Source organism: the organism of the source record quoted next, unplaced genomic scaffold (assembly GCF_019419815.1).
Source record: "Pyrus x bretschneideri cultivar Hongxiangsu unplaced genomic scaffold, Pyrus_bretschneideri_v1 Contig70, whole genome shotgun sequence".
Taxonomy (NCBI): domain Eukaryota; kingdom Viridiplantae; phylum Streptophyta; class Magnoliopsida; order Rosales; family Rosaceae; genus Pyrus; species Pyrus x bretschneideri.
Window position 1 is genome coordinate 430,180 of NW_025999810.1, and position 16,814 is coordinate 446,993.

Consider the following 16,814-nt stretch of genomic DNA (forward strand, 5'->3'; position numbering starts at 1 on the left):
GGGTAACTTATTGGTAGCGCAAAAGAAAATTGCCGAGCGAGCGTATAACCAGCGTGTAAGACAAAAAACGTTCGGCGAAAGAGAATTGGTTTGGCAAACTGTGTTGCCTGTTGGGATTAAAGACCCCAGATTTGGGAAATGGTCGCCAAATTGGGAAGGGTCATTCGTCGTTCACAAAGTCCTCGGCAAGGGAGCATATCATCTAAAAGATCGGACGGGTTCAGTTCATAAATTACCGATTAATGGAAAGTTTTTAAAGAAGTACTATCCGATTACATGGGAGATGCAAGAGTAAGACCATTGTATTGATAGCAAGACGGCCATTGTAGTAATAGCAAACCGACCATTGTATTAATATCAAAAGAAGTCATTACAAGAACAAATACAAATACAATGTTAGGGTCCTAAGGGGTCGAGGGGAGGAAAGTCTCGAGGGCAGCTTTTAGCTCCAGCCACTTAGCTTCGCTCAAAATTATCTCAGCCTGCCTTGTCTTCTTGTTGCACTGCAGTTGCTGGATACGCCGTGCACCGGCAGCGAAGGCCGTCAGCCGAGCCTTGTTGGCCTCAAAGTCCTTCTCTAGCTCGGAAGCAGCAGCCGACCTTTGCCTTTGAAGGTCAGAAATTTGACGTTGGAGGTCAAAGATCTGACGATCAAACTCGGTCAGCTGTGCTTTCTTCGCCTTGATTGCCTCCATCTCTACCTGGCCAGCCTCATGCGCGACCTTGGCTACCTTCAAGTCTTCCTCGGCTTGTAAGGCTCGCTCGAAGATGACAAAGTGTTGCCGAGTTCGCTCCAAGAGATCGGTGAGGAAAGAGATACCCTCCGGGCTCAGGTGACCACCGCTGGCGAGGTCGTTGAGACACTCTCCAACAGAGTCAAGACCTTGGCATCGGAGAGCTTAGGAGGCAGTGAAAGATAGGACCTCGCGCAGCTTCATGAAGACTTCGGCCTCGGGCATGGCTCCTGCTGGTTCGGCAGGAGCAGCGGAGGAGCCGGCCTCACCAGTCGTGCTTTGCAGAAGAGCATCAAGCTCCAATTCCCACGATGGCTGCACATAAGAGGAAAATTTTGAAGGACAATAAAAACGTCGTGGTATAGTGCATAAAAGGAAAAGGATTGTTTTAGACCTGCCGAGAGGAGACTTCGGCCATGCCCTCTGGGTCATTGCTCGAACCCAGGGAACTTAATGGCCAAGCCCAGTACCTTAGACCGCTTCTCAATTCACGAGGCCGATGGAGGTCATCTACATTTGATGGCCACGACGGTGGCCAAGAGATATAGACAACGCCCGTCGGCGCATAGAATTGTCGGTGAAATGACCGTTCGGGCACCTGACATTTAATAGTCTTTTAAGAACATGTGTCATGAGGAAAATTAACGCAAAAGGAGAAAACTTACAAAGGCCGAGGAGACTTCCTGCGAAGGAATAGGGAGATCTTCATCCTGCAGGTGGATCGGCGTCTCGGTCGTGGCCTCAGGCTCGGCCATGGGTCGCTTACCGCGATCCGCCACAGGAGGAGTCGGTCGAGCGGTCGCCTCGACAACCGGAGGAGGACGGACGGGAGGAGAGCTGACCGGTCGGCGACGGCGTTCCAAGGGGATCTCCTCGCTCTCGCTCTCGACATCCTGAACAAAAAAGGAAAAAACTTTCTGCGTTACGACCAAAAAACCTAAAGGAACAAGGGTAGAAGTAGAATTATACCTCCAGGATGACCGTTGGAGAAGAAGGTCCCTCGACAGGGGCAGCCGACCTCCCCGCGGCAGGCGCCACGACCGGCTCTGAAGCTGGAGCTGGTACGCCGATGGGGTCGGCCGTGGCCTCAGGAGGAGAGACGGCTGGAGGAGTCGGGGCAGCCGGCAAAGGAGGAGAGCCGGCAGGAGCAGCCGTCCCGGTAGTATCACTAGGGACGACATGAATTTCCCGGTCGCCCTTCTTCGCCAATTTCTTGACGCGTTTAGAAGGGCGAGGGGCATCAACCTCCGACTCGGCCTCTCGGTGGGGGCGTTTGGCCGGAACTGCCCGCTCGGTGGCGATGGTCTTCGTCACCAACTTCTTCGCCTTCGCCACCGCGGCGACCACCTCCACCTTCCTCGGCACGCGACTCCCTGAAGAGCGAAGTAATTAGTAACAAGGATCAAGTGATAAAAGGAAAAAAGGAGAAGAAAAGCAGAAAGACTACCTTGGGCCGGCTCCTTAGGTTGAGCCGAGGACGTCGACCTGGGACAGTCGCCAAAGATCTTCTTCACCAGATCTTCGGCCGGGGCGCCGAAGAAGTCGCCAGTATACTCTTCCCACCAGTCCCAGAAGGTGTCGGTTCCCAAAGATTCAGGAACCGCCGGCCGAATCCGGAATTTCCTGCACTTCTCTTGGAACTCCTGGTCGGACGTCTTGCACTCCCTCTCAGAGGAACCGGTAAGACGCCCCCGACTCAGGAGTGACCGAGAAGCGAGCAGGGGGACGGGGCTGCCTTGAAGGTAGCCGAGCTGCCGGGTGACAAAATGGGGGTGGTAGACCTCCCAGCTAGCTCGGCGGGCATCGCAACCCAGAGAAAGGTCGCGAGCCAAAACAAACGACCCCCAGCGCTGACGAATGTCCGCATCCTCGGACGCGGCCCATGCTGCCGTAGGAAGCCTGAGTGAGGACGGGTACTCCTGGCGCCGGCACACCAGGAACTCGTCATCCGAGAGGACGTCGAGGCTGAGGAAGTGTTTGAAGACTTCGTCAGCTCGGTGCGGAGGCGCCGGTCGAGAGGCCAGTTGAAGGCCGAGGGCGGCCGTTCGGTCGAAGGGAGGAACCTCCGGTCGAAGGGTGGAAAAGTAGACCTGCAACCAGAGTTGGAACACCCAGAGGGGTCCGTTCTGGTGCGGGTCAATCTTGCCAATGGTCGCCTCAGCCAGGCAATGGTAGAGGTTGGCGAGTATGGCTGGACTGAGCGCCAGTGAGCGACCATTGGCCAGTGCCTGGGCCACCGGCATGTTCTCCACCAGGCACTTGTTTGACCTGGTACAACAGATGAATTTGTTGTACCAGTAGAAGAGGAAGGCCTCGTGCTCTCCCTTCCTAAGGCCTTCCTCGCCTCGGCCGGCGAAATGAAGAATGAGAGTGTTGTAGTTGAAGAAGTTCTTGTGGAGCTTCTGAACTTCTTCCCTTGAAGGCTCTCGATCGCCCCGGCTCAACGTTTCGACGGCCCTTTCGTCGAATAGCACCTTCAGGTCGAGAGGAGAAGGGTATCCAGAAAGGGCGGCGTCAATTGGAAGGCCGGTCGGGGAAGTCCCAAGGATGGCCGAAACGTCGAGGATTGTGGGGCCGAGGGGACCGAAAGGCAAGACCATGGTGTTGGTGGCCGAACACCATAAACTCAGGGCCGCTAGGAGCAGCTCCTTATCCATGGCAATCTCCATGGTTGACAGAATAATGGCATCATAGATGCCGAGAGCCTTCCACTCCTTGGAGAAGAATGTGCTCATCCGGTCGACCCAGGCAGCCCAAGCCGTGGTGGTCGAGGGCCAGGCTCCCTGAGGCCGCGCCAGAGTCCACTTCGACCAGTCGAACCCCTGCAGCAGGGGTGTTAAACATTGCTCCTTGAGCAGGTCAGTAACAGACGACGGCACTACGTCTCTGAAGAGGGGACCCAGAATCTGGTGGGTGGTGGCCATGTCTTCTTCAAATCGCAGCGTCTTGACGGCGCTCCGATCGATGAAGTCTTTGCACTTGTTGATCTCATCGGAAAGCTTCGAAATGAAGGAGGCCATTTATGGAGAAGAGAGATGTGTTGGGAGGAAATATTGCAGGAGGAAGAACTGGAGAAAATATTGCAGAAGGAAGGACTAGAAGGTTTGGTTTGAACGAGCGAGGGATTTTGGAATTTCTGAAGGCGTAAGAGGCGAATAGATTAAAGTGTGGGTATTTATAGGCTTTTCAGGTTGAAGATCAAACGCCTGAATTTCGAAAGGCACTGGAATTCAAAAAGCGTTGGTTCAAATTGGGGGGAAAGGTAACCGGGAAAGTCTGCAATCATTTCGGATATTTTGGAAACCTGCGAAAATGGAATCGAGGAGTCGAAAATCCAAGACGCACGATTGCGTGCGGCGTCAGTTTTAATGCATTAATGAGGATAAGGCGTTTCAGTTAGTGCACGGTTTCGAGGCTCATGATTGAAAGCTTTTAAGAGCAGCGAAGAATCGACACGTGGCCACGCGTTGGGGCCAACGAGGAAAGTGCAATCATGTTTCATAAATGTACAGGAATATTAGTCATTAAAGAAGTAAAGTCCAAAAAAGCAATAAACGTTTTCGCTTCTTCAAGGCCGAGGCCCGACCAAGAGTTAACAGTCGGCGACCTCAGAACCGAGGGGGCAATGTTTGGGCCCGAAATATTATTATTGGGCCGAGCAGCAGGATATGCTAGGCCCAAGGTAATGACAAATACTATGGGCCGAATAATGAAACCTGGGCCAGCTGGCAGGGTCGGCCAGATCCTATCCTAAGTAGTCCAGATGAATAGGAAAGGTCGAGGAAATCCTGGTGCGACCAGGATTCTCGACCAGCAAGGGATAAAGCCCCAAAAAGGGAGGAAAATTCAGAATCCCAGTAGGAGTCGGATTGTCCGAGTTAGAGGTGAAATGGGACAAGGACTCCCAATCCGAATCAGAACGTGAATTGATCTCAAGGAATGGGGTGCTATAAATACAAGAAATCACGTAATAGAAAACCCCTTCAACTCAGCATACAATTGCCCTGCGCAAAACCTCTCAAACACCTTGAGGTTTTTTCCTTTTCTTTTCCCTGCCGACACACCTTCAGTTTGGATAAACAGCACTGTGGAAGCACCCGGCGAGCATCTTCAGTTTGGATAGACAGCACTGCTGCCGCAGAATCAGCCGACCGATGAGCACCTTCAGTTTGGATAAACAGCACTGCGTCGAGGTTGACCGATTATCTATCTAAGTCTCAGCCGAGAAGGGTTTTCGAGCCCTTGTTGGTAGAGGTCATCTTATTAAACCTTTCCGGCATAGTAGGGTGTTACGAATTGCATTGCTCGGCACATTGGACGCCGAGTGGTTTTATGATTGGATACTCGCAAGTAAGCTTCAGGGTTCGGCATTCCAACGGCCGAACTACGTTTACCATCAAGACATATATCACACTCGAGTACCTGTGCCCATATAGTTTGGTCTCGATTCGGCGTGCTTATACTCTTACGAATATAATCACAGTGACCGAATCAGGTTCCGACGACTTGTGAACTCTGTAGAATTAGTAGCCTTGTCTTCAGGCTATAGAACCCAGAGGCCGAGAGCGTTCCTTCCTCGGTCGCAATCGCAAGATACAGAAGTCAACAGTGCACCCCACGCGACAACATCAAATTTTACTCCTCGGCCGAGCTCGGCCGACGAGTTGGCACGCCCCGCATTCAACCGAAGGACTTAGTTAGCTCATTAGTTACTCGGCTTGCGCGCCACGTAGGTTTTGTAATTTTTAGAGTCAACAAAAATATAAGAGACTTGTTGAATACTTGGATGAACACTCATTATATGCTTGCTCCCCATATTTTCAATATGTTCTAATACTTTATAATTTATATGTCATTTTATTTTGCAATTTATGTATCCCAATATGATTATGTGTGTTTTTTAAGTATAAATAGACACTTATTTATAGAATTTATATTAAATTTACTTAAATCCGCTTAGTCCACCTAAGACCCGTTTAGCCGCCTAGGCGCTAGGCCCCAACCGGCCGCCCGACTAGTGCCTAGCGTCTTTTAGAAACTTGAGCCCAATATATATGTAGTATTTCTTTCATAGGTAATGTTAAGGAGACTAAATTTGTAAAAAAAAATATTAGTCAACTAGATAACATGGAGGCTGATAATTAGATTATTACCTAAGCGTTGATAAACGTGCTCATTCCTATTGATGACACATTATTTAGTTTGCAAATTAGTCTTCCTAGCATTAGCCTTCTTTCATATATGTTTATAGGTGTAGCACGGTGGATCCCACTTCTAAGAAAGGGAAAATTATGTAACTTTCATGACATTTAGTCAAAAAAAAAATATAAATAAAAAACCTCTAGAGAAATATTTTAGTTCATCTAAAACTTTTATGTGTGGCATTCATATTTTTAAACTTATTGACAATTATTACTATGTAGAGATAAGTTTCCAAGATGGACCTAGAAAAATTACAACTTATTACACTGTGAAGTTTATTTCTATATATAACTTTCGGTTTCTTATGCTTACAAGGAGGTTATCATTTTATAGAGTATCACACTATTAGGAAGTTTTATTGCATACAATTTTATAACTGTAACTGTCGTCTTCTTTACTTTTCCCCCCGTGGTTAATATATTGCAGCTCATAAATTTTCCTTAACCATTTTAAAACAATGTATGGTTACTTTCTCAACAAAAAAAAAAAAAATATTACAATATACAGCCAAAGTTTAATCTCAAATATAAGAAACATATAAAATCTCATTTTCTATTTGTAAGTTTAGATGTACAGTCGTCATGCCAATGGAGCAAGAGATGTATTTAAACATGGAGCTACACAAAGCATGGAAATGCTGCAACTACATATTACACAACACTAATTTTAGAATCACATGATCCTTACATAACTAGTTTTCAACTACAGGAGTCTTCAGATGTGCCTTACATAACTAGACTAAGTTCTAATTACTTAACTAATTATGGAGACAAAGAAAGCAGAAAAGAAGTTAAGGCGCCTTACATAATGAGTTACGAAGCCAAAGAAGGCGCAAAAGAAGTTCAGACTGCCTATGTAATGGGTTATGAAACCAAACAGTCCTTGTGTAATGGGTTATGGAATCACAGAAGGCGCGAAAGAAGTTGAGACTCCCTATGTAATGAGTTATGAGAAAAATGAGAGCCCTAATTACATAACCAACTATGGAACCAAGGAAGCACATGAGTCAAAAGAAGTTGAGACTCCTTATGTAATGGGTTATGGAACTAAAAAAAGGCGCGAAAGAAGTTGAGACTCCCTATGTAATGAGCTATGAGAAAAATCAGAGGCCTAATTACATAACCAACTATGGAGCCAAGGAAGCACATGAGTCAAGAGAAGTCGAAGCGCCTTACATACTTGGATACATTTCTGCACGAGACACAAAGGAGCCAAAAGAAGTTGAAGTACCTTACATAACTGGGTACATTTCTGCACAAGGCAAAAAAGAGCCGAAAGAAGTCGAAGCGCCATACATAACCGCGTACATTTCTACACAAAGCGCAAAAGAAAAGGTTGGGACCAAGTGTAAACATCATAAGCGTGTGAATCCACCTTCATTCGACACCAAACACTCACAAGAGTCAACATCAAAGGGCCACGAACACCATCATATGCATACACATTCATCGTCTCCAATGGATCACAATGAGGCATCCAGGCAAGGATTTTTCACATTTGATGATTTACACAAAGGTATGATAATGCCACTCAACTTTCCCAACCAAGAACATTCTCCTTTCTTACCTAAAGATGTGGCAGATTCCATTCCTTTCTCGACACCACAACTCCCACAGCTTCTTCAACTCTTCTCAATCCCACAAGGTTCTCGAGACGCAAACAACATGGCATATGCACTCGAACAATGTGAGATGAAACCCATCAATGGGGAGACCAAGTTCTGTGCCACTTCTGTTGAGTCAATGACAGATTTTGTTACCAAGATCATTGGTGCTGGAGTTCGCTTCAACATTCTCTCAACCACACACCCCATAACATCAACTTCCATCACACAAAACTATATTTTGGAAGAGCCTAAAGAAGTTTTGGCTTCGAAAATGGTTTTTTGCCATCCGTTGGCTTATCCTTATGCAGTTTTCTTTTGCCATCATTTTGAGAAAGACACCAAGGTGAGAACGGGGATAAGGTGGAAGCTATGGCTGTATGCCACATGGACACTTCTGATTGGGTCCCTAACCATAATGTATTTGGCCTGCCGTGAATCAAAGCCGGTGCCTCTTCTCCAGTGTGCCATTTCTTCCCTAAAAATCATCTTGTTTGGATCCCATCACCAACAACAGAGACTATCTGAGTAAGTAGCTGGGGGCTCTCTTGGATCTTAGTCTGGTGCAGCATGTTTCGCTCATGTATGTAGAATAATGACCAATCACCAAGTTCTGGTAGTATGGTCGACCATTCATGCTAGCGTTCTTATTATCGATCTCTGCTTGTAATTGGTTGTTTGTTCATGTGTAAAATGACCTCAAGTACATGAAGGTCATTTATGTATCAAGATGTTGGCACTTTCGTTTCACAACTCATTTTCGTAAACCAATGTGATGAATTTGATAACTACGCCAATACTTAATTAAACTTAAGAAAACAAAAAGAACCAAACACACACTGACATAAAAATTGTGTATTTTCTTCAACGATTCATGGTCTTGTGGTCATGCGAGCCACCCTATATAAAGAAATCAACTATCCTTCGTACAGCAAGAACTGCAAAACCAACAATTAGACTGCAAATGATCTCCGTACAAAGTGCAAGTCACTGACTTAAGCAAAGCAAAATCCTTGAGTCCCAAAGCTTACACTTCCTATTTGCAAACTTCACTTCATTACCCTTGATCCGCCAATCAAGTTTTTGAGGAATTTTCTTAGGTCAACCCACAATTGACACATCCTGACCCAAGTATCCACATGGATAACAAAATCAAGGCATGCTAGCAATATCCGAAGGGTGACGAAGCCATAAAGTGAAGGTGGTTTGTAAAACAGTAAGGATAAATTAAAACAAGAGTGAGCAGTGTACGGTATGAGTCCTTAGACCTTCTCCAAACCTAGGGTATTTGATAAATTTCCACCCAAAATTTCCCCCCAAACACCACCCAACCCAAGCTAAAACATTGGGCTAAAAGCCAAATGCTTGAGCTGGGCCAAATAAGTTTGACGGTTGGATCGTTGAAAAAAGTTTTGTAGGATGCATATTACATCAAAACGGTAGATTAAACAAACACTTAGAGTTAATATTATACTTCCATTAAGTATAAAATAAGATTTTGTCGTATCCACTAGTATAAATATTTTAAATTGAATATCAAATTTATTCATTGCATTCTTATAGGGTCGATGAGTGTTTGCTGTAAAAAATCATTAAAATCGGAGCTAAAATAACCGTTAAATTGTGATTTTTCGTTTATAACTGTCGAAAACTTTTGTTTTGTTACCTAATCTATGAATGTTTGCTTTTTATGATTTTTTACGTATGCAATCTTGGAGTGTGTACAAATAAGTTTGACGGTTAGATTGTTGAAAAAAAAAATTCGTAGAATGCATATCGTGTTAAAAACTAGATTAAACAAACACTTAGAGTTAATATTATACTTCCATTAAGTATAAAATAAGATTTTATGGTATCCACTAGTGTAAATATTTTAAATTGAAGATCAAATTCATTCAATGCATTCTTATAGGGTCGAAGAGTGTAGCTGTAAAAAATCATCAAGATCGGAACTAAAATAAGCGTTAAATTGTGATTTTTCGTTTATAACCGTCAAAAACTTTTGTTATGTTACCTAATCTCTGAATGTTAATTTTTTGTGATTTTTTACGTATGCAATCTTGGAGTGTGTACAAATAAGTTTGACGGTTGGATCATTGAAAAAAGTTTCGTAGGATGCATATTGCGTCAAAACGGTAGATTACACAAACACTTAAGAGTTAATATTATACTTCCATTAAGTATAAAATAAGATTTTGTGGTATCCACTAGTGTAAATATTTTTAATTGAAGATCAAATTTATTCATTGCATTCTTATAGGGTTGAGGATTGTTGCTGTAAAAAATCATTAAAATCGGAGCTAAAATAACCGTTAAATTGTGATTTTTCGTTTATAACCGTCGAAAATTTTTGTTTTGTTACCTAATCAATGAATGTTTGTTTTTTTATGATTTTTTACGTATGCAATCTCGGAGTGTGTACAAATAAGTTTGACGGTTGGATTGTTGAAAAAAAAATTCGTAGAATGCATATCGCGTCAAAAACTAGATTAAACAAACACTTAAAGTTAATATTATACTTCCATTAAGTATAAAATATGATTTTGTGGTATCCACTAGTGTAAATATTTTAAATTGAAGATCGAATTTGTTCAATGCATTCTTATAGGGTCGAGGAGTGTAGCTATAAAAATCATCAAAATCGGAGCTAAAATAACCGTTAAATTGTGATTTTTCGTTTATAACCGTCAAAAACTTTTGTTATGTTACCTAATCTCTTAATGTTAATTTTTTTTTTTTTTTTTTTTTTTACGTATGCGATCTCGGAGTGTGTACAAATAAGTTTGAAGGTTGGATCGTTGAAAAAAGTTTCGTAGGATGCATATTGCGTCAAAACGGTAAATTAAATAAACACTTAGAGTTAATATTATACTTCCATTAGGTATAAAATAAGATTTTGTGGTATCCACTAGTGTAAATATTTTAAATTGAAGATCAAATTTATTCATTGCATTCTTGTAGGGTCAAGGAGTGTCGCTGTAAAAAATCATTAAAATCGGAGCTAAAATAGCCGTTAAATTGTGATTTTTCCTTTATAACCGTCAAAAACTTTGTTTTGTTACCTAATCTATGAATGTTTGTTTTTTATGATTTTTTACGTATACAATCTCGAAGTGTGTACAAATAAGTTTGACGGTTTTATCGTTGAAAAAAGTTTCGTAGAATGCATATGGCGTCAAAATGATAGATTAAACAAACACTTAGAGTTAATATTATACTTCCATTAAGTATAAAATAAGATTTTGTGGTATCCACTAGTGTAAATATTTTAAATTGAAGATCAAATTTATTCATTGCATTTTTATAGGGTTGAGGAGTGTTGCTGTAAAAAAATCATTAAAATCGGAGCTAAAATAACCGTTAAATTGTGATTTTTCGTTTATAACCATCGAAAACTTTTGTTCTGTTACCTAATCTCTGAATTTTTTTTTTTTGCGATTTTTTACGTATGCGATCTTGTAGTATCTATAAACAAGTTTGACGGTTAGATCATTGAAACTAGTTTCGTAGAATACATATCTCCGTTAAATTTGCCTAAATTTTGTAGTGGGAAAAGTAATTTGTGCTAAATTTTTATTTATGTTTTTCAAGTATTGATTAGACAATATTTAGTTTGTGTGATGACATTTTCATTGTACAATTCTCTTTTTGTTTCTTTATCGTATATTTTACATGGATTATTATCTATTAAACCAAAGGTGTAAAAATTATCTATTAAACCAAACAATTATTTATTTAATTTTTAAAAATGTTTTCTATTTAAATACATTTTATTTATTTATTTATTAAACCAAACAATTATTATTTTATTTTTTAAAATCGTAAAACAAATTTTGGGGGAATTCAAAATCCATTTTGGGGGGAATTTAAAATTTTCGGAGGGAATTTTGCCGCGATTTTATTTCTATCGGTTAAAACCGACAGTAATGAAACTTTTCTGTCTGTTTTTAATAAAAAAGATGTTTCTGTCGGTTTTAACCGACAATAATGACAATATTCCAAAATAAAACCCCTCCATCTCTTTCCTTGCGCCGGTGCTTCTCCCTTCCCCATTTTCTCTTCTCCTCACTTCCTTCTCCTTCTCGGTTCAATCACCATGGATGAACAAGGCAGAAGCTATCCAAGCCCTTGAGCATAGAGACAAGCAAAGCGATGTAAGTCCTTCCACATGCTTCCACCTATGATTTAATTCATGTTATTCTTCCCCCCCTTCCAACCCCTCACCCACACACACGCATTTGTAAATTTGTTTGAGTTGGGTTTTCATCCATTGTCCATATATGAAAGAACAAGTTAAAGAAATGAGAATTCCCCATCCGTTCAAATGCCCAATCAGTGTGGACTTGTTCAAAGATTCAGTCACTCTCTACACAGGCCAAACCTACGACAAGTCGAGCATCGAAAAATGGCTGTCCTCAGGTAATCTCTCATTAACTGTCACAATGCAAAAGCTTCACGATCCATCCATGGTGCCAAATCATACTCTTCGCCATTCCATCAATCATTGGTCGGAGATGGTCAACCAATTTGATCCTCATTGCTTTGTATTTTCAGGATGAACTGTAAGAAGTGAAGAATATGGTATACCTTATTAGCTCAATCTGGTTTGCAGCTGCAAAATCTGGTTCAAGCATGTTGGGTCATTTCAATCGAACACCATGTGGAAGACCCATAGTTTTTGGAGAAAATGATGATCGAAAGCCTTGACTTCTTGATCGAAAGTCTGTAATCTATGTATGCATCAATTTTCTTGCGCAGTAAAGCAGCATGAAGATGGCTAGTAAAAGTAGGGCAGGTGTCTTCACCTCTGAAACTAATAAACACATCATACTTTTCTTGAAGAGTTGGGGCATCATCATCATCAACAGCAGGAGCAACACCACCACCACCAGAAGAAGAATACGAAGAAGAAAATGTAAAACAGAGTTTACCATAGAAGAATTAGAACCGCTCCAAGGAATACAAGATTAAAAATTAGGACAGACAAGGAGTAGTCACTTTCACTTTCAACGAGAAGGAGAAGGAGAAGGGATAATGCCGTCAAGACCTTTTTATATTTTTTTTATTATTAATCTATTTGCTGTCGATTTTATCCGACAGAGGATAGTCTTATTTATTATTAATATATTTCCTGTCGGTTATAACCGACATAAATGCTGGCGGTTTTGTATATTTTCTGTCGATCTTATCCGACAGAAAATGCTATTATTTATTCTTTATTAATTTATTCTCTATTGGTTATATCCGACACAATTTCTGTCGGTTTTAGAGTATTTTCTGTCCGAAAATTCATTTCCTGACGCTAGCAATTCTATCGCTTATTATATCCGCCACTGCATTCATTTTCTGCCGAATTTTGCTTAAAATCCATCATTAATATACGTTTTTTGTCGGTTTTTGAGCCGCCAGTTATAGATAATTTTGTAGTAACGAGGGCTGCTTGCAATCACGTCCCGACAGTGTGGGGGCCCATCGTTAAGGCCATGCCGGCCACTTCCCCGAGCCCAACGGCTTTTTTCCTCATTCGACGGCCATCATTTAAGGACCGTTGGTTGATCCAACAGTCCAAATTCAAATTTCATTTTTAAAAAAATATGTTATTTTAAAATACATTGAATCCAATGGCTAAGATTGAATATAATCAAATCTAACGGTAAAAAAAACAAGATCTAACGGCCCAAATTTAAATCTAACGGCTAAAATAATTAAAAAAAATTATTTAACTCAAAATTGACCCAAAAATTCTATAAATACCTATGTATTTGTTCAAACATCCACACAAAACTCAATTTTCTCCTACAATTCTTCTAATTTATCTTTCTACTATTTCTTTCCATTTCCAAATTGTTCAACGGTTGGTGAAAGTTAAAAGTTTGGTGTTGAACGGTTGATGAAAGTAGAAAGTTTGGTGTTGAACGGTTGGTGAAAGTTGAAAGATTGGTGAAAGTTGAAGGCTTGCTTTGTGAAAAATTTAGTGATTTTTCAATTTTTATTGGAATTTAAATTTTTTTAGATTAAAATGTTCATAAAATCAATTTACAATAGTCTACATATTTATTTTATTTTTTTAAATAGCCTAAGTTCATTCTTTAATAATTCCGGGCTAAAATATTAGGCCGTAAGGGCTGGAGCAGAAAAGTTGTTTCTGGGCTAAAAGCCAAATTTTTCGGGCTAAAAAATTTGGCTTTTAACCCAAGGGTTGGAGATGTTTTGTCAGATAATAGGTACACGTCGTAGAATTGAAAAAAAAAATATTCTCGTCCTGGACAGGATGGATATTAATACAAAATAACAGAAAACAACTTCCTAGATTACGAAAATGAAGGTCAGTGAGTGCCAGTAATCCTCATATCCACCAGAATACAGCCACTAAGCCCCCCCTGAAAGGGCACAAAATAGAACGTGAATGACAACAAATAAGAGTTTTCTAAAACCGTTTGCTTTTCGAAAAATAGTAACCCCTTATTGTAAAATCCCGTATAGTTTTCAAAATCATACTAAATCATAAGTATGAAAAATCAAGCTACACAACACAATAGTAGTAGTCTCAAGGTACAGGTACATCGCCAATATCTCAATAATAATATGATATGCTCATAAAAAACATACAAGCATACAAGTACATGTAGAAAGTAGCTACATGAATAGACTAGGTACTACATACATGTGAAGTTGGCGCTAAATGCATCACATACGGATTCTAGTTGCTTAGTACAACTAGTACATGCTATCACCTGCAATGAATCCAATGTGAACGTAACGATGCATATGAACATACATGTGAAGCTAGTCCTAACCTTGAACGGTACTGTAAAAACCGTGCAGACACATATAATAACCAGATAAAATATATCTATGGTCATGCCATAGTCGGATTCACAAAGCTCATAAATCCCATTAATAATAATGTATAAACATTTTATATTGCCTAAATAAGTCTCTCCTATATCCTACATGAGAAACCACTATACTAATCATTAACCTAGTCAATACTAAGTAAAATATCAACAAAATGCCTTTGTTTGCTCAATTCGGGGGTTCAAAGTAATTGAAAAATGACTCACGCGCCGCCAGCGCCAGTCGGAGCTGTCAAGTGATGTCACGCCCAGATACGCGCCACACTTGCTGGAGAAGGAATATTATGTTGATTGTGGTCGGAATCTTCCAGATTTGAATCATCCGACGACATAACGGAATATTCGGTTAACGAAATATAGCTTCGTTTTAACGGTAGATTAGGATATTCTGTCGAAGAAGGGACCGTCCATCGGCCGGAATTTCGCTGGATTCTGAGTTGTTTGCTGAAAAATGAGATCAAGAAAGGTAACACTGAAGCTATCAATGTTCATACTGTTTTTCACATATCCATGTTAGGGAGGTATGAACCAGATGTGTCACACGTTACAGACTACGGTCCGATTGAGATTAATGAGTATGTTAGACTTTGGATCGGAGGAGCAAGTATTACGAACAAAGGTTATCTCTCTAGTAAAAGTAGAGTGGCAAGACCACTCAGTCCAAGAGACAAGTTGAGAAAATGGAGATGAAATCAGAGAAAAGTTTCGATAATTGTTTTCACAAGGTGCGTGAGATTCAGAGGACTAAATTTCCTTCAAGAGGGGGAAGAATGTAACACCCTCGTGCTAGTTGTTTTGGTTAGAGGGCTGTGTGTTAGTACAAGTGTTATGTGATTTACAAGTTTAAGTTAGCAACAAGACACCTATTTGAGTCAAGCTGTCAGCTCCCGTTAGAGAGAACCCTCTATGGAAGTAAGCTTCCACCACATGCTTACACGCTCAGATCACTAAAACCTCAGAGGTTAGCTTCAGAGAGGAAACCCAAGCTCAGAAACTCAGTTGCGGACTCCAGACAGGATTGCATGCTCTTCGGGACCTATCTTAACATCATCATCCTTAAAGTAGCTGACTTTACTGACAGACCCGACCTAACGATACTTTGGCCGAGGATATTCGTCAATCTTACGGCTGTACAAACACCACTCGAAGAAGATATATAAAAATAATAATAAAAAGAAGCAGGCAGCAGCATACCAGGCTACAGCCCACCGCGCCACCCGACGGCCCAGGACCACAGTAGTCAGTAACCCAGCGCCCAGTCTCGACAGCCCATTCTTCCTCTCTCCCTCCAGCTGGCCCATAGACCCATTTTTTCAGAAGCCCAACACCTCGAGCCAGGCTTCCCTTCCCTTTCTCTTGGCTCAACAACAGCCCACGTCTTCCAAGCATGTGGCCCACGCCAGCCACCTAAGCCGACTCTCTTCCAGCACCATGGCTCCCAGCCATGTTGTCCCAGACCTCCGCCCCAGTCGAGCCATCCCATAAAGCCAAGCACGGCTTCAGGTAGGAAACAAAAAAAAAGTAACATTTTTATTTTTCTTATCTTCGGTGTGCTTGGAGAAGAAGACAATGACGATCAACGCTTTGCATGGCAAGCAAAGAAGAAAACTAGGGGATGTGATATAGTTTCCTCTAGGTTTTTTCACTTTCTTATGGGAGAATAATTGTTCTCTGAGTTTATTTAATCATCTACTTAAGCTAGGATTAAATAAGTCCTAAAGGCAGCTAGTTTCCCTCACCATAAGACTTTATCTTTAATTCAAAGCCCAAAATTTAAAGCAAATCACGATATAATTCTCTGCTAGCGTACTCAACTTGAGATTCCTACACCTCCTGCCCTTTGCTGCATGGAGCACAGCAGGTGTGAGGCATTCGTAGAGCCAAAAATAATTCCAAAAATCCTAAAGCTGACACATGAACTTATCCCAACGAAAGACAAGAATGCCCTTATTAAATTGGCAAGGCCCACATTTAATCCACACACTGTTTAACATTCTTGAAGGCTTGACCAGCTAACTACAATCTCATCAAACTCTCCTGCCATGGGAGAAAAGTCAAAGGTATTAAAGATAGGATTAACTACTAAGTCTTATCTTTATACTCTCCTAATTGAAGGTCAACTCTATCAAGTAAGGAATCATAATCAAATCCAATCAGGGATTCCACAGAATAATTCTAAGATATTATTTATTAAATAATATATTGGAATAATTTTTTCCCCATCCATCCTACATATGATAACTTATTAGCCAATCGGATGTCGACACATGTCAAGGCAAAACCCTACACATGTGGCCAGCCCTATCTCTATAAATCCCCCATTCTCCTCCAAATTCTAGTAAGTTTTTGTTACGCAATTAAGCCCTAAATTCTATTTTTAGAAAAACTAACTAGACATCAAAGATTTATTGGCCAAGC

The 16,814-nt window shown here is 41.2% G+C and overlaps 1 protein-coding gene across 1 annotated transcript; it reads left to right on the forward strand.

Moving 5' to 3' along the window:
• Positions 1-6,976: 6,976 nt before the first annotated feature.
• Positions 6,977-8,071, forward strand: LOC125472649 (BURP domain-containing protein BNM2C-like). The gene has a single exon (XM_048574305.1). The coding sequence runs from the start codon at positions 6,977-6,979 to the stop codon at positions 8,069-8,071; it is 1,095 nt and encodes a 364-aa protein (XP_048430262.1).
• The last annotated feature ends 8,743 nt before the right edge of the window (positions 8,072-16,814 follow it).

Excerpts from the sequence above, each read along its gene's own strand:
- LOC125472649 (XM_048574305.1), top strand. The coding sequence starts at position 6,977 with ATGGAACTAAAAAAAGGCGCGAAAGAAGTTGAGACTCCCTATGTAATG.